Source organism: Mixophyes fleayi, chromosome 11 (assembly GCF_038048845.1).
Source record: "Mixophyes fleayi isolate aMixFle1 chromosome 11, aMixFle1.hap1, whole genome shotgun sequence".
Taxonomy (NCBI): Eukaryota; Metazoa; Chordata; class Amphibia; order Anura; family Limnodynastidae; genus Mixophyes; species Mixophyes fleayi.
In genome coordinates, this window is record NC_134412.1 from 13,356,610 (window position 1) to 13,380,116 (window position 23,507).

The following is a 23,507-nucleotide window of genomic DNA, read 5'->3' on the forward strand; positions in this document are numbered from 1 at the left end:
CTACACACAGTGACAGGGATTTACGTGAAGAAAGATCTAGTATTTTACTTATTTGCAAAGAAATAAATTAATTTGCACCCTTTGCATTGTAACATGTTTAGTCCAGGTGCAAATGTACTCATTTTCTTTGCTGTGCTTCCATTAATGAATCAGGCCATATAATCTAACTAAGAATATTGGATTACTGTCAGATTGCCACTTGTGTCATGCTGCCATTGTTTATGTATGTAAAATGCATACTATCTTTGTTTTTTACACCTCAATAGAAGCATTCGCACCAAGCCCTAACCTTCCGTCTCATAAATATACCAGCAGCACCCAAGACCAAGACATTTCCATCCAAATTAAATCACACCTTGCACCCTCTGCAGTTGCTTCTTTCCTTATCCCCCTACACACTTTTAGCTCCTGGAATGACAGAACCAATAAGGGCTAGAGAGATGTTACAACCGTATGTGATGCAGAACTTTCTCACAACATAGCATTCAAGTTTCACAAAATACAAATTAAGGTGAATTATACTTCTAAGAAAGTTGTTTGATGTATTTTATGAGAGTTTTTCTTGATTCTAACAACATTTATGTTACTATAATAAATATATATATCCTGCAGATTATATATATATATATATATATATATATATACATATATCCCTGACTCCTGCACTCTGAGGAGTATTGCAGACTGTTTGTCGCGTGAGTGGTGAGTGTGTATTTTCTTACATCTCCGAAACACAATGTCCAAACCAGAGTCTTCTCCAAAGCTTTCAAGGGTGTGGATAGTAACTTTGTCCACCAGGGGACACCAGAGGAGACCTCTTGTACATAACACAAATGATACAGAGGGCACAACACACAGTCTCACAGATTTGAATCCAGGCATATCAAAGCACTGAAAAGGCTATCTATAATATATATATATATATATATAACAATTAAGATGATACAAAATGGCGCATAACTCAATGTTTCGAATAAATTAAAAGTTCATACACCTTTTTTAACACTGCCAAAAGGCCAGATGGTGTCTCTGGAAATAATCTAAAAATGAGAAGAGAGGGATAGGGCACCCAGATGGTGTAGTATTCAGGAATATATTTCAGAATCTTGGGTGATATATATATGTGTACCAAACTGTCACATTATTCAAGCATGTCAGAACCTCATTCCAGAGCTTTCAAAGACCTCATAATAGACTCCGTGATAGATAGAATGCAATTTTGAGTCTATCTGTATATAATCCGATGATCTTTATATCTGTACAGTAGTTGTGTACCTTATACAGAGATATCAATAATAGCCCACATGGTGTAGTACACCCAAACACACATGATAATCTCATATATATATATATATATATATATATATATATATATATATATATATAATCAAATAGAAGATATATCTGGCGCTAATCACCACAGCGTGACAACTTTGAATCAGAATAATATAATATCAGTCCCACATATACAATCCATAAAAAAATCATTTGACTCTTTTGAGAGTGGCAGCCTCAGTAGCCTGAAACCAGATGGTTGGTCCGGACGGATGCAATGCTGTAATACAAGAACAGGCGGAGCGCCTCTAAGTGGAATATCAAATATACAAAGTGGAAATGCGTAATAATAGGCGTACCGTGAGGTAAGCAGCAATGGGTCTCCAGGAAAAAATGGAGCAGTCTCTGCTGTACTTGTAGTCCTCCAAATCTCCACCAATCAGTCACACAATATGGAAAGAGCAAACATAGTGTAACACTGACATGTAATTGGTAAGGGCCGTTCACCAAATACCCCACAATCCTATGGAGTGTCTGAGATTGTAGTCTCAGATTATCATGTACAGGACACCCAAATGAGTGCAGCAAATATGTAATAAAAATCTGCGTACCAGAAATCATGTAGATCTCACGTCTAGGTACTTAAGGCATATGCAGCATCAATAGCTTCACAATCCCAGCCTGATTCGTAGTGATCCGTCAAAAGAGCTGTTCATACGGCTTGTAGATAATACTTCTCCCTCCGGAGATGCTAGACCTGCACAGAACAAACTCCGCTGTGTCTTTTGGGTCCAGTTAGTGCAATGACTCTCTCCAGGCTGTATCGTGAACCAAGCGGCTGTTCAGGCAGTTAAGAGCCAGCAATAGTACACGCTTCTCACGTGAACCATCAGTTGTAGATGGAGCGTACAGGATCATATCTTATGCTCCTGATGAAGTCTTGAGTGGTGCAAGACGAAACGCGTTGAGCTGTATCCAGTGTGTTTTTCAATTCCTCATGTGAGTGCTTTTATTATATTTTATTAAATCTTTTATATGCATACCAAAATATCTTCCTTTTTTTCAATCTTATGCATTCTCGCCATCTGGATGAGGTTGTGACTGTGAAGTCATTGGTGTTGCACATGTTTTAATATTCTCCAGAAGTGGGATACTCCATGCTATCTGGTACGCAGATTTTGATGTTTTTTCTGCACTTATATGGGTGTCATTTAATTGGTAATCTTGGGATACCAATCCCACACACCCCATAGGATTGTGGGGAATTTGGTGATATTGCCCTCATTAAGAATACTACAGAGTTATACTATGTTTGCTTTTTCCGCATTTTGGTACTGATCGGTGGAGATCTGGAGGACTACAAGTACAGCAAAGACTACTCCACTATCTCCTAAAGACCCATCGTTGTCTACCTCACGGTACGCATGTTATTGCTCCATTCCACGTTGTATATTTGATATATCACTTAGAGGCGCCCTGCTTGTTCTTCTGTTGCAGCAATATATATATATATATATATATATATATATATATATATATATATATATATATTACACTCTATATGGACAAAAGTATTCGGACGCTTGACCATTACACCAACAGGGAGTGTAATGACATTGTATTCAAATGCATCTACTTTAATATGGAGTCGGTCCCCCTTTTGTAGCAAAAACAGCTTCCACTCTTCTTGGAAGGCTTTCCACACAATTTGTGGCCATTCATTCTGAGGAGCATTTATGAGGTCAGGCACTGATGTTGGACGAGAAGGCCTGGCTCACAATCTCCGTTCCAGTTCATCCCAAAGGTGTTTGATGGGGTTGAGGTCAGGGCACTCTTGAAGTCACTGAGCTCTTCAGAACTACCTATTTTGTATCACAAATGTTCACAAATGGAGACTGCATGGCTAGGTGCTTGATTTTTCTGATTGAAACACCTCTCTTCAATGATTACCAAATACTTTTGTCCATATAGCGTGTATGCATATATATGACTGACAGACCAGGTTGAACAGATGTTGCCCTGATGTGCTGACAGTGGTTAGTACCTACCAAAAGTGGTCCAAGAATGGACATATGGTGTTCCGGCAGGGCCGTAACTAGGGCTGTGCGACAGGGGCGACCGCCCAGGGCGCAATGCTGAAGGGGGGCGCAATTTAGGAATATTTTAGGTTACTTTGGTTAAAATTGAGGACTAGGGGGCGGCATTTGTCTTTCTCGCCCAGGGCGCTAGAATTCTAAGTTACGGTTCTGTGTTCCGGTGACTGGGTCAAAGGCGCCCAAGGCTCATTGGTGTGCATGGGGAGTGAAGGCTAGCCCATCTGGTCCAATCCCAAAGAAGAGCTACCGTAGCACAAATTACTGAAAGTTAATACTGGCTATGATACAAAGGTGTCAGAACACACAGTGCATCGCAACTTGTGTCTATGTATATATAGTTATTTCTTACTATAGCAAAAAAATAATACAAATGCTGTATTAAAACTTTTGCTTTCTCTGCTCCTATATAACATTGGCAAATTCACCTGAAATGTTTTCAGTGCCTGGATGTGTAAGTTACAATAAATAAAAGAGGAATTTGTCTGGGTTCGGGTAGACGGGTGGAAAGCAGTTGCTTTTTTCCTTATCATTATCATCCTCCACACTTTTAACTCCTGCAATTACAAGAGGAATGAGACACATAGCACTAGAGTCTCACAAACATGCAGACAAACTAGAGTGATTTAATCTGGCTTCCCCAGAGCAATAACATGAAATTGGGTCTTAAATGTGTTAGAATGTGAGACCTACGCTCTGTCTCCCTGTTTGATTGACAGCCCATTTCCCCAGTGGTCTAGTGGACCGGAAGTGGGGCAGGACATCTGTGTCCTGAAGGCGCTACAGAGCATGTGCAAACCAGAAGCTCGGCTTTCGCGACATTACTTCCATCCATACTAAAACAGAGACAAGTTGTAGCATTAGGAGCTGTCTGCCTATATAGTATAAGACCCCCAAAAGACTTAATATAGTGACCGTTGTTTCCCCTAACCATAATAGGAGAGTTTGTCTGCGCACAGTATAAATCTGCACGGACGTGCAGTGTTTCAAACCTTCCTGCATCTGTATATGTGCATAAGAGTGTATATTACATACAATACTGTTACTACCTGATTAATCATCATCATCATCATCATCATTTACTTATATAGCGCTACTAATTCCACAGCGCTGTACAGAGAACTCGTTCACATCAGTCCCTGACCCATTGGAGCTTACAGTCTAAATTTCCTTATATAGACACACACTCACACACAGACAGATTGGGAGAGACTAGGGTCAATTTTGATTGCAGCCAATTAACCTACCAGTATGTTTTTGGAGTGTGGGAGGATACCGCAGCACCCGGAGGAAACCCACGCAAACACAGGGAGGACATACAAACTCCACACAGATAAGGCCATGGTCGGGAATCAAACCCATGACCCCAGTGCTGTGAGGCAGAAGTGCTAACCACTAGGCCACTGTGCTGATTGCCTGCTGTACTATTACAAGCTGCCAACTGTAAGTACCTGCATATATCATCTGTTGTTAAGTTCAATAAACAGCAACCTGTTTAAGTTAAAAGCGTTTGTGGCTTCATATCCACCAAACACAGCTGACACCTTTAATAACACCCAAAGGTGTAATCAATAATTTGAGGGCTATCACGGTGGCTTTGAGAAAGAGAGAATAAGAGAAAATGTGTTTGCCGTGTTTTGAGAGATCCTCTAGGATTCCAGATTCTAACACTGGTACTTTTATTATAATAAAAATCTGTCTTACAGAAATTTCATAGGGGTTGATGAGGCCTTGGCCTTTCGGGAATTTTATCGGTAGTATCATGGGACTGCATGGAGGTCTTTTTTTTACTATCCGATTTAAAAACAAAAAGAAGATTAAATTTTTACATGATGTGGGACTGCTCGGAATCATCAGAGCCACCCTTGTCTTGTTTTCAAGGTAGTGGCCATGCGAGTCCTATTGCTACAACGGTCGGCCCCTACCTCCTCCTTGGTGGCCACTTCCTCTCACCCTTTCTAGGATGCTTTGTATTCTGTTATGGTCACAAGAATGCTCTCAGTATTGTATGTCGGTCACAAGAATGCACTTTGAATTATATGGTGGTCTCTGTATGGTATGGTGGTCACTAGGATGCACTCTGTATTGTATGACAGTCACTAGGATGCTCACTGTATAGTGTATAGGCCCTTGAATGCTCTCTGCATTGTATGGTGGTCACTAGAATGCTATCTGTATTGTATTGCAGTCATTTGGATGTTTGCTGTGTCCCTAGAATACTGTGTCTTTTGTATGACTGTCACAAGAATGCACTCTGTATTGTATGGCGTTCACTGGGTGCTTTCCAGCGTTGGACTGTGTGATACCCCACTCAGGATCTAGTGACTCAATACAAAAGGACTATATATAATCTGGAATGGGGCTATCACTTAAGTAAGATGGGGAAATCTATAACTAAGAGTTCATGGAAAACTGTGTGTGTGGGATGTACCCATGGGACCTGCTGAGAGAGGAGGAGAGTACTGTGAGCAGGGTTGCCAACTCTGAAATGAAAAACAAGCAACCGCTAAGTGAAAAACAAGCCCAAACCAGTCTTAAAAAGCCCAACTTACAGGGGGCCGTCCTTTTCTATAACATCTAATTTCTACACTGAATCTCCATTTAGAAAACCTTTATAAACACAAGAGGACACATTTATACACTGATATGGCAAATGAAAAAGCAAATGCTGTAATTTAGGACACGGGTATGGCTATACCACACAGCCCCATGATATAACAGTATAAGCAGTCTTCTGACATGATCAGCTTACTGAATAGGAGGGGAGGGTGTTATATATCAGTGTTACCTGCTATAAGTGCAGCGATCCTGTGTCTGTCATAGCACTTATTTCAGTAGGTTGCTGTAGATCCGTCTTCCTGTGTTTTATTCCATGTCCTCCTCTGACTCCGCCCACCCACAAAGCACCACTTCATTGGAGGATGTCGCTGCACAACCCGCCCACAATAAAAAAAAACCTGAATGCACCAATCACAAAATAGTAACAGGAAAAACCCCCCCAAAAAACGATTATGCAGCCTGTAGACTTGGAGAACGTCTCCAAGCCCAAAAACAAGCTACCCGCGGCAGTGAAAAAAACCCTGCAACTTCACAAAAAAGAAGCCCAATTCCGCTTGTTATAAGTAACTATGGGGGGTATTCAATTGTTAGCGAGTTCCGCTAAATACTCGCGCTCTAAAAATATTACTGTTAATACGGTAATAGGCGCGTAAATACCGTTAATACGGTAATTTACTCGCTGGATTTTAGCTCGCAGCTCAGGGAGCTGCGAGATGAAATCCAGCGAGATATTACCGTATTAACGGTAATATTTTTAGAGCGCGAGTATTTAGCGGAACTCGCTAACAATTGAATACCCCCCTATGTGTGAGAGCCACCTGAGAGAAACAAACTGTCACTGTTGCCCTGGCGACAGCCATTTGACTGTGTTTGTGGGATGTAACCATGTGACCTGCAGAGAGAGGAGGAGAGTACTGTGAGAGCCACCTGAGAGAAACAAACTGTCACTGTTGCCATGGTGACAACCCGCTGACTGTGTTTGTGGGATGTAACCACGTGACCTGCAGAGAGAGGAGGAGAGTACTGTGAGAGCCACCTGAGAAAAAAAAACCCCATCACCGTTGCCATGGTGACAGTCAGCTGACTGCCAGTGAGAGGGAGAAGGTCCCGGAAGCTGGGTAATGGAGCCTGTACGCTGAGGAGTGTGATATAGCTATTCTACTGGACTGGGTGAATATTCCCTGTGACCAGGATTCAGGGGCGCACAGAGGATTTTTCAGGGGGGGTTTCCTCCGCCCCCGAAAAAAAAAAAATAAATCATAGAGACCTGCTGCGCTGTAGTATACAGCAGCCGCGGCGCTGTCAAAGAAACGTCCGCGGCGGTGCTGTATACAATACAGCACCGCCGCGGCCGCATCTTAGACAGCGCCGCGGCTGCTGTATACTACAGTGCCGATATGTAGGGCACTTTTTAGCGGATGGGGGGGGTTTCTGGAGACCCAGAAACCCCCCCCCCCCCTGCGTGCGCCACTGGGAGTCATGAGCATACAGTAAAAGAAGGCAACCACCATAGTTTGTGTGTATCTGTGAGGTAATTTCTGCTGCAGCAATGACAAGTTAGTTTGGCAGAGTTAAACTTATATAGAATTAATTATCCCACCCAGAAAGGAGGTTGTCACAAAACAGTGACAGAAACTGCAGAATATGTATATATTAAGAGCTATAAGGAAGAAGAGTTAGAGACCGTCCAGCATTAGTGACCTATGGAGTCGGCAATTTTGTTCTGTCATCCAGCGAAATACTTTAAGATAAATACAAGAGTCGGTGAGTCATGTATTCCCAAGTCCGGCTACGAAACAGTAGCTGTGCCTAATAGGAATATCCGCTCTGGCTGCCCCTGTAATGCATCAGTAAAACTGTGTCCCATCATATCTAACAGCGTATTAATGGCGTCAAGCAAAAGTAGTGCTCAGGACCGGCCGGTTATACAGTGTTTCCAGTTCAGGATTTAGAAAGCTTGCAAGCAGTTTTAATTAACATTTATGAGCACCATCAAAGCCCTACCAGGCAAGAAACAACTATAATACAAATATAATACAACTATATATACAACTATAACTATAATACATATAATATATTTGTGAAGTAACAACAGTTTGGATTGCCTTTTAAAAGTTGCATTTACCTTCTTTAGACGCTGACTGTTAAATTGGAAACTATATATTCCATGTTGCATTTTGCTGTTTAATGTGATACTGTGTTTGCCACAATGATCTTGCTATTTATGCAGGGTGACATTAACCTTTCACTTGAAGGATGCTGTACTGCATGAAAGGGTTCCCGTAAAATAACTGTACAGTGATTTTATTTTATTTGTGTCATCATTGTGTATTGGGGTTTTGGAACTTCCTGTCTCTCTACTGTAGCATGGAAGAAGAAGTTGTTGCTGGAAACGTCCATCAAGGTGAAGAAAACCCATGTAACGTAAATTCTCACAAACAACACACAAACAGTTGTATACCCCTTAAAGGGGTTACAACTGGCCCACCAGGGCCCCCACAATATTCCAATGGTGCAGTGCACCATGGAGGAAGAATTATAGGAGCAGCCCATGTTGATCTGTAATGCAGAGGAATTTCTTGCTTATGGAGGAACTCCTCATTGTCTATGCTGTGTTCTGATTGGCTAACACAGTCACTCAGCCAATCAGAGCACAGACACATCCCCTACCCATACTGTCATGGAGAAAGCTGGAGGCAGCACACCAGGAAGAGGTCAGTGTATGGCAGTTTATGTATCAGTGTATATCAAAGTGTGAGTCAGTTTGTGTGCCTGAGAGTGTGTGTCAATATGTATGAGTAATATGTCAGTGTGTAAGAAAAAGTGTCTTTGAGAGATGGGGTGTGTTTTTGTGTCAAAATGTATGATAAATATCTAATACATTATGTTTTCAAAAGTTGAATTATTGTTTACTTCATATAATTTTATTTATTTTCAAACAAAAAAAACAAACAAAACACAGACTATAACATATAACTGTTCAATACTGTAATAAAGCAATGAGGAAGGCGAGTCAGATGCTTATTTGCATAGGGAGAGTAATCGGTAGCAGAAAGAAAGAAGTAATAATACCACTGTATAGGTCATTGGTACGGCCTCATCTAGAATACTGTGTTCAGTTCTGGAGGCCATATCTCCAGAAGGATATACATACATTAGAGACTGTACAAAGAAGGGCAACTAAAATGGTGCACAGCATAGAGCACAAAACTTGCCCAGAAAGATTAAAAGATCTTAATATGTATGGAGTTTGGAGTTGAGAAGGGAACGGGGAGAAATTATAGAAACTTTCAAATATATCAAGGGTTTTAACACTGTAGGAGGGAAACATTCTACAAAGGAAAATAAATATTAGAACACAAGGACATGTACTGACACTGGGGAAGAGAAGTACTAGAACACGAGGACATGTACTGACACTGGGGAGAAGAGAAGTATTAGAACATGAGGACATGTACTGACACTGGAGGGAAGAGAAGTATTAGAACACGAGGACATGTACTGACACTGGAGGGAAGAGAAGTATTAGAACACGAGGACATGTACTGACACTGGAGGGACGAGAAGTATTAGAACACGAGGACATGTACTGACACTGGAGGGAAGAGAAGTATTAGAACACGAGGACATGTACTGACACTGGGGGGGAGAGAAGTATTAGAACACGAGGACATGCACTGACACTGGGGGGGGGAAGAGAAGTATTAGAACAGGAGGACATGTACTGACATTGGGGGGGAAGAGAAGTATTAGAACACAAGGACATGTACTGACACTGGGGGGAAGAGAAGTATTAGAACACGAGGACATGTACTGACACTGGAGGGACGAGAAGTATTAGAACACGAGGACATGTACTGACACTGGAGGGAAGAGAAGTATTAGAACAGGAGGACATGTACTGACATTGGGGGGAAGAGAAGTATTAGAACACGAGGACATGTACTGACACTGGGGGGAAGAGAAGTATTAGAACACGAGGACATGTACTGACACTGGGGGGAAGAGAAGTATTAGAACACGAGGACATGCACTGACACTGGGGGGAAGAGAAGTATTAGAACACGAGGACATGTACTGACACTGGGGGGAAGCAAGTTCAGAGTAAGGAAAAACGACTTCACAGAAAGGGTAGTGGATAAGTGGAATAGCCTCCAATTAGAGGTGGTAGAGGCTAATACAGTAGAGCAATTTAAACATGCTTGTGATAGACATACGAATATCCTAAAAAAAGATTAAAGGACCAAGGTGAAGAAAACCCATGCAATGTAAATTCGCATAAACAACACACAAACAGTTATATACCCCTTAAAGGGGTTAGAACTGGCCCATTAGGGCCCCCACAATATTTCAATGGTGCAGTGCACCATGGAGGAAGAATTATAGGAGCAGCCCGTGTTGATCTGTAATGATTTGAGGTTACCATAGGTTAATAAAAAAAATGGGCAGACTAGATGGGCCAAGAAGTTCTTATCTGCTGTCAAATTCTATGTTTCTATGTTTCTACAACAATGACAAATGCTCCTGGAATGTTTTCAGTGCCTGGATGTGTAAGTTACAATAAATATAACAGGAATTTGTCTTGGTTCTGGTGGATGGGTGGAAAGCAGTTTCTTCTTTCCTTATCATCCTCCACACTTTTAACTCCTGCAATTACAGTAAAACTGAGAAACATAGCACTAAAATCTCACAAACATGGAGACAAACTAGAATGAATTAATCTGGCTTCCCCAGAGCAATAACACGAAATTGGGACTAATTTGAGGGCTATCCCAGTGGCTTTGAGAAAGAGAGAATGAGAGAAAATGTGTTTGCATGTTTTGAGAGATCCTCCAGGATTCTAGATTCTAACACTAGGGGGTAAATGTATTAATGTCCGGATTCTTCAACTCCGGCGTGTTCAGCGTCTTCGGCGATTAAATTTAAAGCGGCGCTGCATTATAATGGGAAGTTTCCCTTTACAAGGCAGTGCCGCTTTAAATTTAATCGCCGAAGGATACTTCGTGTTGTATTATGGTCACAAGAATGCTCTCAGTATTGTACATCGGTTTTAAGAATGTACTTTGTATCATATGGTGGTCACTAGGATTCTCTCCTTATTGCTGGTCATTAGGATGCACTCTGTATTGTGTATAGGCCCTTGAATGCTCTCTGAATTGCATGGTGGTCACTAGGATGCTGTCTGTATTGTATTGCAGTCATTAGGATGTTTACTGTGTCCCTAGAATTCTCTGTTTTTTGTATAACATTCACAAGAATGCACTCTGTATATTATTATTATTATTATTATTATTATTATCCTTTTTTTGTTAGGCACCACAAGGTATCCGCAGCGCCGTACATAGTACAAACAGTAAACATTACAGGGTGAAACAGTATAGAACAGTAAACGCAAAGTACCAATGCTTCAGAAGCTCCAGGCAGACAAATGGAGTAAATACGGAGCAGAAGAATGGGTATGAAGCCAGGAGGGGAGAGGGGCCCTGCTCATTCGAGCTTACATCCTAAGGGAGGGTGGACGAAACAGGCACGAAAGGGAGGCAGTGATGCCAGGGGGAGAGAAAAGGCGACCAGGGGAGAGAGGGGAGAACGGGCGGAGGAGATGAGGGGGCTAGGTGGAAGGTTGGTAGGCTTTGAGGAACAGGTAGGTTTTGAGTGCTCGTTTGAAGGAGCACAGACTGGGAGCGAGACAGATGGAGCAAGGGAGGTAATTCCAGTGTAGGGGGGCAGCGCGGGAGAAGTCTTGGATTCTGGAGTGGGAAGAGGTAGAGTGGAGGAGAGGCGACAGTCATTTGCCGAGCGTAGGGAGCAGGCGGGAGTGTGAATGGTGAGGAGGTTAGAGATATAGGGGGCAGTAGACTGGGAGAGAGCTTTGTAGGTGGTGGTAAGAAGTTTAAAGAGGATTCTGTAGGGGAAAGGGAGCCAGTGCAAGGAATGGCAGAGAAGGGAGGCAGAGGAGGAGCGGCGTGAGAGAAAGTTGAGTCTACCAGCCGCATTGAGTACAGAGCGGAGGGGGGCGAGATGGGAGAGGGGGAGGCCAGTGAGGAGAAGGTTGTGGTAGTCAAGGCGGGAGATGATGAGTGCATGGATGATGGTTTTGGTGGCATCTTATGAGAGGAAGGGTCGGATGCGGTATGGCGGATGTATAGTATGGCGTTCACTAGGGTGCTTTCCAGTGTTGTACTGGTCCACCGGGTTACCAGGGTTTTCCACAGGGGGTCCAACTGCCTGATGGCTTTTCCACCTTTCCCTAGGTGGCAGGGCAAGAATGCGGTCACCAGTGCACCATGGAGGAAGAAGTATAGGAGCAGCCTGTGTGTATCTGTAATGCAGAGGAGTTTCCTGCTTTTGCAGGAACTCCTCGTTGCCTATGCTGTGCTCTGTTTGGCTAACACAGTCACTCAGCCAATCAGAGCACAGACATATCCCCTACTCATACTGCCATGGAGGAAGCTGGAAGCAGTACACCAGGAAGAGGTCAGTGTATGGCAGTTTATGTGTCGGTGTGTATGAAAGTGTGAGTCAGTTTGTGTGCATATGAGTGTGTGTGTCAGTATGTAAGAGAAATGTGTGTTTGAGAGATGGGGTGTGTTTTTGTGTGACAATGTATGAGAAATATCTAGTGCGTTATCCTTTTAAAAGTTTATTTTTTTTTACTTAATATCATTTTATTAATTTTCCAACAAAAATAAAAAACAAACAAGACAAAGATTATCGCAAATAACAGTTCAATACCTCAACAATATATCATATTCAATGAACAAACCAAAAAATGTTTTTATACAAAATTCTTTAGTACAGTAATTTTAACGCATATTTCTGCTTGCGGCTCTAAGAGCTGGGCACCTGCGGGCTCAGTCATTCATAGTGTTCCCCCAGCAAAGGCCTCTATCACATTGCCTAGATAGATGTGTATGCATATTGATCCATATGGATGACAGGGCAATATATACCAGGCATAAATCTCATCTGATCAGCATGTAGCAATTCCAGTATAACTCTATTTAACTTCAATGCCAGTAATTAAGAGATTTTAACGTCTGTTAAATTTAGATATTTTAATGTCTGTTGTTAATAAGAAAATAGGGCGTTAAAATTCACGATATAATAAATATTTACCTGATTTTGGCAATGCAACCACTATCGCCTCTGCCATAGATAATGATAGAGTACCAGCCTCACAAAGCTCACTGAACAGTCTAGGGCCATAAAAAGAGCGATACTTTTTATACAAATCGACTGGTATCCCATCTACTCCAGAAGCCTTTTCATTAGGAAACGACGTGCGAGCTGCATCAACTTCCTCAAAGGTAAATGGGAGTCTAAATATTCCCTGAAATCTCCAGGATCTGCCTCGCTTCCTTTGCAGCATCGCCTCAGGATGCTGCTTCATCTCGGCAGCTTCTTCCTCTGGGACTGGATTGGAATTTATTATTGTGTTTCATTGCATATATTATGGCAGTACCTCTAATTCACCAGAGGTGCTGCTATTGTGCTTTTATCCTTCTCACTACTAGGGGTTAACCTGTTGGACTAGTCACCTCTTGCAACTGGTGGTTCCCTATTTATACATGTCTCTCTCTATTTCCTGCACTGGTAATTGTTGTTTTAATTTGCCTTTTCTTATGGTTTAGTTCTCCTGCTGCTCCTGTGCTCTCGGACTTTCACATACTGCTGCTGACAACACTACTCCAATCTCTCTCGACTTAACATTCTACCTGCATCCGCAGTATTCCTTTAAACCATTATTCAGCCTTTTCAGAAATCCCTGTGCAGTATCAGCAATATTTGGTTTGTACTATTTTCCTGTATTTTCTGATCAATAAACACCTTTATTTTTTCTTCACATCCTGGGCTTCATAGCTGTGATTAACATTGAAGCGTGATACTATCAATTGAAAGCAGAAGAAGAGAAACCATATATAAATAATTATGCAAAGTACTTGAATTATAGTGAATCCGAGACTTATACACCGTTGTGAAGTATTCATAAAATACCCCAACAATATTTTGCATCAAATACTGCTTTTCCTCTCTACCACCCATTATAAATGTACCTGCTGCATCAATTTTTTCAATCCGCTCCAAATATGCCACAAAACCGCCATTTATATCACCCTGTGCGTATTATGCATGTTTGGAGAAAAGGAGTTTATGTTTAGATTTATCAGTTACATAATCAATCCATTCCTTCTGGGCCACCTGCCATAACCGTCAACTACATTCAGATCTAGTATTAACATATTTCAACTCTAAAAGTTTACAGTTACTCTTCAACTCCTTGTTACGGTGCTGGTATTTACAGGTCTGATAGTCAGAGCAGGCCTGTACACGACCTGATGCTGAGTCTACTAGGTTCAGAATAAGGAGGCAAGACACAGTGTAGTTCTTCAGTACTTCAATGATTGATAAAACATATATATATATATATATATATATATATATATATATATATATATATATATATAAATATGCAGATGATGATATGCAGATGTCAATTAGCCACGGCAGAGCATGACAAGGTGATAAACACAATAGCAGTCTTGTTATATGCACATGAACAGACTTGCAGCAGGCTGTGAATCAGTAGAGGCACAATAGAGGGAAAACAAAGTCTTGGTAATATGCACAAGATGATACTTGCAGCAGGGGAGACCCAGTGGAAGTGCTCCAGCACAGGTAGAGAAATGAAACTCAAACACAGGAAAGACACAGGGTCAGGATACACAGGAGTCCAAGGAATCAGGTTAGCAACAAGTTGCACTGACAGTGAGCAGATGTCAGTGCTGAGTTTAAATAGAGCAGGTAGAGTGACCCGCACTGAGGGTGAGTCATGTGATGCACAGAAAAACAGAGCAGACAGGGAAAGTAACAAAACCTGGTCAGGATTGTTACACTCCCGCTCCCTATGCTTCGAAGTCTGTTTAATATCAGCCACTCTAGCTATCAATGTCCCCTGTAAAAAGGCCTTGAATGCATCCCAAACTACTGGGGAATGTGCCGATTGCACATTGTCCGCAAAAAAACCCTTACCATTGGGTCACCAAATGTACTCCTGTTTGAGTTATAAAAAAGAATTGTCACAACGGCGCTCTACTCGGTGTGCAGCCTAGTATGTGAATACAAGCATCCACCTTTGCTTGTGAAACATATGTACATATAGAAATATTACATACTTTTGTGGCGCTCACTTCTTATGCATTACAGGGACCTTGTGGACGGTCTAACCGGAAATGTAAAACAAGGATGACCTGTAATAGAAAGCTTCTAATGATGTAGCAAGTTTGATACAAATTGGTGCCACTAACATTTAAAGTGAAAACATAAATTTTCCAATCCCGTTTTTCACAAAGAGTGGTCACACAATAAAACACCCGTGTCTCCTTATTTTTCCGGCACCCCTTTCGGATGTATGCTTACTATAATTCAAATGACATCACGCATGTAGAAATCTGATGAGTGTTGCTCTTCTACTGGACTCCTTAATCTCCTGATTGCTCATCCACACTCAAAAGAAAAAACAAAGGAAGCGATCTAGCACATTACCTTTTAATACTTATGTATGTGGTGAATTTATGGATATATGAATTTATAATCCATTCTGTTTATGTTCATGTCAGAGACATACTTATTACCTATGTCTTTTGTTGATGTATATTTTGTATGTTTGGTGGAGATATATGTGTGCACACTTATACATATATACAAAACTATATTGTATTTTTTAAACAAATTGGTCCTTGATTGGACAATTTTTAATTATATTTTCTCATTTATATTGTATTAAATTGTTTCGTATTGTGACACCATCTTTATTATTAATATTTATTTTAGTTTTGGAGGTGGAGAACTCAAGAGAAACATTGTAACTGAAGATCTCTCAAACTTTATACGGGAAGTCTACAAAGCTGGCGCAGTTTTTAACAATACAATAAGTAGCAATTCTGTAAAACTTTTCTTTATTTACACAATGATCCACAAAACCAAGGCTTTGAGTCACAGATGGTCTCCTTTATTTAATCAGTAAAATGCGTGCACATTAGTCCTTTAAGATTTCAATAATCATTAGAAAAATAGTTACATGAACAACAGTCCAACGGCACATATATATAAGCTTTAATAAGTACAAGTAAGTAGAAATATATTTATTTCTAGCTAGAATACAAAACAAACACTGCAAATCACCTGACAACAGCATTGAAATACACGACACATAATGGTCGATTTTAATAACATGCTGCAATAATCAGATAAGAGCTCTGATCAAAAATGCATTGGTCAGTCCAGTGTTAGTTAGTTAGTCTGGCTAATCAGTGATACACAGCCCCCAGCCCGAAGAAAAGCCATTTTTTAAAAATAATTTAGGACAGATACAGGAAGACCCACGATTATGGACAGAAATGATTCTGTAGTGTTTCTGTCCCAGTGTCCTGGGTCTCCTTGTATCTGTACCGAAATTGTAATGGATCTCACACTGGCAGTGGGGGTGTGCAGTGCCGCCCAGCATTCTTCAGTGCAATCAGTATGGTAGCGAATCAGAATGAAATACCATCACTTTGACTTGCTGCGTGACTGTCCCTGTATTGCTGGTGAGGTTTTTTTTTTTACGTAAGTGAATTAGCCTCATACCAATGTGCACAAGAAATGGTGAATACTGCAGATCCAAATATACCGTTTCAAAATAGAAAAAGAGGACACAAGTAGTGTAATACGTTGCAAACACTTTAAACATAAAATACAAGAATCATACGTACAAGAATTGCCAACATGTCTTTTATCTGATGGTATACTGGATCCAATACACAATCTTTTTCACAGAAAGCGCTCCAATCCTAGACGGAAAAAGCCTTTTTCTGGTACGAGGCACCAGAGAAAGAGTATAAATAACCCCCCATATAAGTCACAGAGGAATTTTATGACAAAGTAAAAGGAAAAGGCTAAAGGATATGTGCATATATACAGGTCAACCAAGTTAATTTTCAATTTCCGTGTAATTTATACAGTATGTCATGAAATATATTTGTTATAATAAGGGGTAATTTTGTCAGGACAAAGGGTTGTCATGAAGTTTTGACTTTATGTAGAAAATTTTAAGTCAGGTTTCAATCATACTTTTACATATTTATCAAGTCATCCAGTTTTATTAATACCAGAAATGTGCCCCTGGTTATGGCTGTGACTGAACAAATTAGAGAGAGTTACAGTATGTGAGATGAAGAAAGAAATACAATTGGGTAATATAATTTGTTTATGATCTCATCATTTGCTGATTTTCCTGTTTCAAAGATTAAAAGCAACTTCTGCATTTCACTGATTCTGTCAGTTCATCATCATCATCACCATTTATATAGCGCCACTGATTCCGCAGCGCCGTACAGAGAACTCATTCACATGAGTCCCTGCCCCATTGGAGCTTACAGTCTAAATTCCCTAACATACATACACACACAGACAGAGAGAGAGAGAGATTAGGGTAAATTTTGATAGCAGCCAATTAACCTACCAGTATGTTTTTGGAGTGTGGGAGGAAACCGGAGCACCCGGAGGAAACCCACGCAAACACGGGGAGAACATACAAACTCCACACAGATAAGGCCATGGTCGGGAATTGAACTCATGACCCCAGCGCTGTGAGGCAGAAGTGCTAACCACTAGGCCACTGTGCTGCCCTGTCAGTTTGTAGCTACTAAGAAAATCTTTCCCATTTTTAAATAATGTTTCAATGATTTATATTGCACTATTGGTAAAATTGTTTGCTGTTATTATGTAATTGAGCCTGTTATTGTTTTGGTAGTAGAACACTGCCAGTAAGAAATGATATAGCTGCCGATAATACATGTATTATTGAACAGCTTTTAAAATAGTTATTATATGCAAAATATACCCCCAGAAGGAGTCATTCTTTTAGGAAATATGGAGTGGTTCGACGTTCCCCAAAATACAGAATATGTGCCTAATTGTACCATGTGCTTTGTTTAAAAAGGGGTGTCTGGTGTGGTTAATTTTGTCAGGAACATAATCTTGCTGTTTGTCACCTATAGCTATGAGCAGCATATCCAGGCCCGGCGCTCCCATTTGGCAAGGTTAGGCACTTGCCTAGGGCGCCGGGCTCTGGAGGGCGCCTGGAGGGCGCCACAGAATGTAAATGACTTTAAAACTGTGCGGCGACCACTGACCATACCTGTCACGGCCGCCGCACATCATTCAGATGCACAGGGGAGGGGGGAAGAGGCTATTGCTCACCACCGCCGCCTCTCTGCTCCGTCTCCTCCCCTCCACTCACTAGTGTCAGTGAGTGGAGGGGAGGAGACGGAGCAGAGAGGCGGTGGTGGTGAGACAAGGTAAGGAAAGACGGGTTGAGGGGGGGGGGGGGCGGCGCCGATTTTTGCGGGGGGGGGGGGGCGCCGATTTTGTCAAAATGCCTAGAGCGCCATGGACCCTAGCACCGGCCCTGAGCATATCAGCAACTGTGCAGTGATCTGGTTAGGGCACAAAATGACTTTATAATCTGTAAATTCTGAAGCCTGACTTCAATGATTATGAATAGACTTTACAAAGAAAGTTTTATACATATTGGACCTGATTCATTAAGGCACGCTAAACGGACGTAAATTGTATATTGAATTGAAATGCACGTAATTCGGGCACACGCACGTCCTCATCCAGGTACAAGCAGACCTGAACATACCACTCCTGTTGAATTCGGGTATAGGCGCGCTCTGCTTTGACAGACACAATACTTTGCAGGATACGTCCAATACATATGTGTAATATAAAGTTGAAGCAGAAAGCACAGAAGAAAAAAAAAGTATTCAATGATTTTCACCTGTTAATATTATAATCATTAATGAAAATACATAAAAAAAGTTTTTCCTTCTGTTATGTCCCCCATGTAATACATCCATCATGATGTTCTTAATGTCTACTGTGCATAAAGTGCATTTTTACACTTGCTCCTTATTGCAAATGCATGTTCTAACAAATGCAATTGTCACCACTATCATTTGGCAATTATACCTGACCTGTAGCTGGTGCAATTGCTACGACAGAAAAACATGTACCTTTGAGATGCCCAAAACATGAATTGGATGTTGCTACGTGCACTTGAGCTTGGCACGCCATTACTGTACATTAACTGTGTACATACGCCCATTCCCCTCCCCGTTCCGTCTCTGAAATTCGGAAATCATAAGATGTCATAAGGGTCCTTTGCGCTCGAAGATGAATGGGATGTTGTTGCGTTCACTGGCATATGGTGCGGTCCTGGACATGCGCAGAGCAATTTTACACTAAATACGGCACATATCGCATTTACATTCCTTGTTGAATCAGGTCCATAATGTTTTGTAATATGTATTATTTGTCCCTAAACATAATCCTCTAAAACTTTGTTAAGAACTCTAACTGCATCATCTCCAATATCTTTCAGTAATTTATTCAATAACCAGTAGGTAGTAGCAAATGACATGCCTCCTGCAACCAGACTGCCAATCGCTGGTACTAAACTGATTGAATACTCAACTAACGATGCTGCTACAAGCAATGTTGCAGCTGAACCTAGAAGTTTAAGGACAAATGCCTTATTTATTGTAGTATTGTAACATGGGGTTTTAATTACAGATTTCAAATCATTAACATCCTTTTTATAGATTATGGCCATTTTTTGTAGATCACGCTCGGTAAGACCAAAATCTTTCAGAAATACTTGAATAGCTCCTATAAGGACAGTGAGATCATAAGCAAATGAAAGACCTGGAACTGGAACGGCTGCAATTCCACCTGAAATTAGTGATACCTGCCAAATCCGAGCTTTAAGAGCTTTCCGTTTCTTTTCCAGCACCTGGACAGATATATTGGGCAGGCAACGTATAAACATGTCTCTTTTGATAGTAGGAAGATCATTTTCTAGAGTCTCCTGGAGGCAATGAAAGTCATACTTTAGAGGATAAAAGGAAGAGATGATGAATATATGATTTTCTAGAACTCCTTTTCCACTGAGGCCTTTATTGCAGTCTTCCCGAATTTGTTTCAATATATTCTCTTCATTATATGATTTTGGCCTTCTTTTTTGAGATGCTTCCAAATCACTATCAATTTTTGATCGGGCAAAATAACATCTTTTCTTCAGGTCATGAATGGCTTTTTCCAGTAGAATGTCATTTTCTGTAAATCGTCCATTAGCAATAATAATAAAGAAATCATATTTTTGAAAGTCAACTTTCTTCAGATAATCATTTGCCTTGAAATTAGAAGTTCCAATTCCAGGAAGATCCCAGTAAACAACATTGTTATGCTGTGGATGTGGATAAGCCGTTGGCTCTCTGGTGGTTTCCACACATCCTGTTTCAGCAGCACCTTCATCTTCATCATCAACAATACCACGCATAACATTGATAAATGTGGACTTTCCAGATCCAGTTGGTCCAGTTATTCCAATATTCACTGGGACATTATCTGCTTTCTCCAGAGCTTCCTTTATCCTGGAAACAGCTTCTGTAATATTACCATCCTTTAAAACATCTTTCATTTTCTGCATATCCTCTTCAGAAATCATCTCAGATATTTTTTCAGATTCCATCTTCTAAGGTAAGACTCTGTTATTTGAAAGTGCTGAAGAACATAACATTTTTATTAATGACCTTAATATCCTCTCATAGTAAAGGCAACAATTACAATATTATATTACACATAGCATGGTTGATTTTTGTTATACATATGGAGATAGCAAAGATCAAGTCTTGTCCTGTACTTTTAATGAAATATGCAGATCCCAGAAACAGTGCCTTGTGTAAAATAATAATAAATAAATAAGCAAAAAACAGCTTTGTTGCCCCCCTCCCCAACCTTAACCAGTTCCAGTGCTACACAGTATCGGCCAGTTTCCACTGTTACAGGGAAACCAAAAGAGTGGGTCCCACCTGACATAGTAGAAACCAGGCTGGTCAATTTAAGAGGTTATGCCTCTATATGAGGACACACACAAAAAAATGCCTACACTTTCAGAGACTACCAATCCCATGTTGAACAGCTCTGGACAGTGTCAAACAAGCCAATCAGGATACTGGGTTATTCCCCATTGTGCCTCACTGAGAGAGAGACCTGCCCAATATTTCCCAGCTCCCCCTGACCTGAGGTGGTTGGAGGGTGGACTAGTGAAACACCAGTTATGAATTATGTGGGCTGGCGATGTGCCCGATGTGGGCTGGTTAAGCTCTCTACAGTGGCATGATATTTTACTTTCCTTGGGGAGGGGCCTTCATGTCAAGTCTGATACTGGCCCTGGGACTCTTCCAAAACTCCTGGGCTGTGGGAGCCACTGTAGTTAACAAGATTGTGAACCCTAAAGTGGCACCTTTGCTCCCCCAGCGTGTTATTGTAAAATGGGTGAAAAGAGTGACAATGGAGTGACAAAAGAGTGACAATGGCAGTAGGATTGCCAAGAGGGTAGAAACATAAACTGTTTTAATATTAAATGTAATGTTTTCATTAGATGTTTTTGCTGGTTTGCTTAAAACTGGGGCGGTATGCTCCAGTGCATTCTGTTACATTATTTTTACTTGAGATAAAATACATTTTCTGTAAATGGTCTGACTACAGAACGCTTGAATGAAAACCTGTTGACATCCAAAGAGATGTAGATTGATGCCTTAATCAGTGGCGTGATGATTTATAAACCAATTATATTCATTTTGCTGATCCATTTTTTGAGATGTAAAACGAGGTATGGGTACACGTTTTGCACCCAGTTACGCTAACCTATTCGTATCCAAGTGGGAAGATGATTATATCTGGGAGAACAATCCATACCAGCAACATCTCATCATTTGGAAAAGGTATATAGATGACCTGTTCTTCATTTGGGAGGGTGACCTATCCCTTCTGGAAGAATTTATTCATTATATGAATAGGAATCAATTGAACATGGAATTTACGGTAGAAACTAGCAGACAACAAATATCCTTTTTAGACTTGACCATATATATAGAAAATGAAGAAATCAAAACCAAAACTTTTCATAAAGTAATGGATTGTGATCAATTTGTACCTCCATCAAGTAATCATCTAGGGAGATGGATCTATAACATTCCAGGCAGCCAATTCAGACGTATAAAACGGAATTGTTCAGATATGGATACATTCAATGTACAAAGTGAGACACTCAAAACGAAATTCCTTGAACAGAACTATGATGTAAACAGAGTCAATAGAGCTTTAGATGAAGTAAAAGCTATTGACAGGTGCAGTCTACTGGAATATAAAGAAAAAATTCCCTCTGATGTTGAAGAAGTTAGATTTATTTCGCAATGTAACAGCAATATAGGTGTCTTCAGATCTATCATTCAAAAACATTGGCACATATTAAAAATGGATGAAGAGTGTAGTAAAATCGTTTCAGCAAGACCGAATATAATATACAAGAGAGCAAGTACCCTCAAATCCATCCTTACGGCAAGTTGCATTCCACCACAAATGGGAAGTAGTGGCAATAACACGTCAAAGGAATTTTCTTTTGCCTAGGCTGTAATGTATGTAAACAACTTGACATCAATACCACAAGAAGTATAAAAGAAGTAAAGTCCATCAGTAACTCACAATGCTTTCCAATTAAGACTCACATATCGTGCAATACCGAAGGAGTCATATACGTGCTGGAGTGCCCTTGTGGCCTCCAGTATGTAGGGATGACAAAAAGAAAGCTTAAACAAAGGATATCAGAACACATCTATAATATCAAAAGGGGACTTAAAACCCATAGTGTCTCTGATCATTTTTTTAGAGTGCACAATCAAGACCCGAAGGGTCTAAAATTTGTAGGAGTAGAACACATAAGACCAGATTGGAGAGGGGGAAACCATGTGCAGAAAATTGCCAGGTCCGAATCCAGATGGATTTTCCATATGAGAACACGAGCCCCATATGGTCTGAATTTGGATTTTGAGTTGAGTCATTTTTTATGATCATTAAATTTTTATGATTAATAATTTGTTTTTTTCTCTTGAATGCTTGGAACAGGAATTTACTATAGAAAATGGCGACCTTCCAATTATATGGTCAGTTTTATGTTCAGTTTACATTGATCCTTTTAAACCAATCATCGATATCTATATAGGTGTGTGTGTATACATATGTATGTATGTGTATGTATACAAGTATATGTGTATATATGTGTATATATGTATGTGTATATATACACACACAGTATATTATTTTATATATTTTTTATATTTTTAAACTTGGTGCCTTATAATCCTGGATGTACAAAATGAAAGTCTGTACATCTAAAAGGTAGAATGAGATTGTAAAAGGACACATAGTATGTGTGCCTGTGGAAATAATCCCAGCTTTTAATTAGTGATATCTAACACTTTTAACCAATAAAGGAATAAAGATGCATGGATAAAAAGCCTTGCAGTATAGTGCAGCAGTATCTTGAGAAAGTCCATATCGGACGAAACGCGTTGATCAGTCTGCTTTTTGACACATCCAGCTTACTGTAGTGACAGGAACCGCCGCCAGAGGGAGTCTACACAGCGCTCACCGGAACAAACAGGGGACGTGTGTGGACAGTATCCCAGGAGT

The 23,507-nt window shown here is 40.6% G+C and overlaps 1 protein-coding gene across 2 annotated transcripts in view; it reads right to left on the minus strand.

The window, feature by feature from the left end:
- The window catches only part of LOC142107749 (interferon-inducible GTPase 5-like), a 54,975-nt gene that overhangs the window by 23,661 nt on the left and 7,807 nt on the right, over positions 1–23,507 (minus strand). The window contains exon 2 of one of the 2 annotated variants that reach the window (XM_075191345.1): positions 18,281–20,537. The exons of the other annotated variant lie outside the window; for it this stretch is intronic. Within the exon in view, the coding sequence (XP_075047446.1) occupies positions 19,294–20,505 (1,212 nt within the window). The 5' untranslated portion in view covers positions 20,506–20,537 and the 3' untranslated portion in view covers positions 18,281–19,293. Of the gene's footprint in view, positions 1–18,280; positions 20,538–23,507 lie in introns of those variants that run through there. 2 annotated transcript variants of the gene reach the window in all.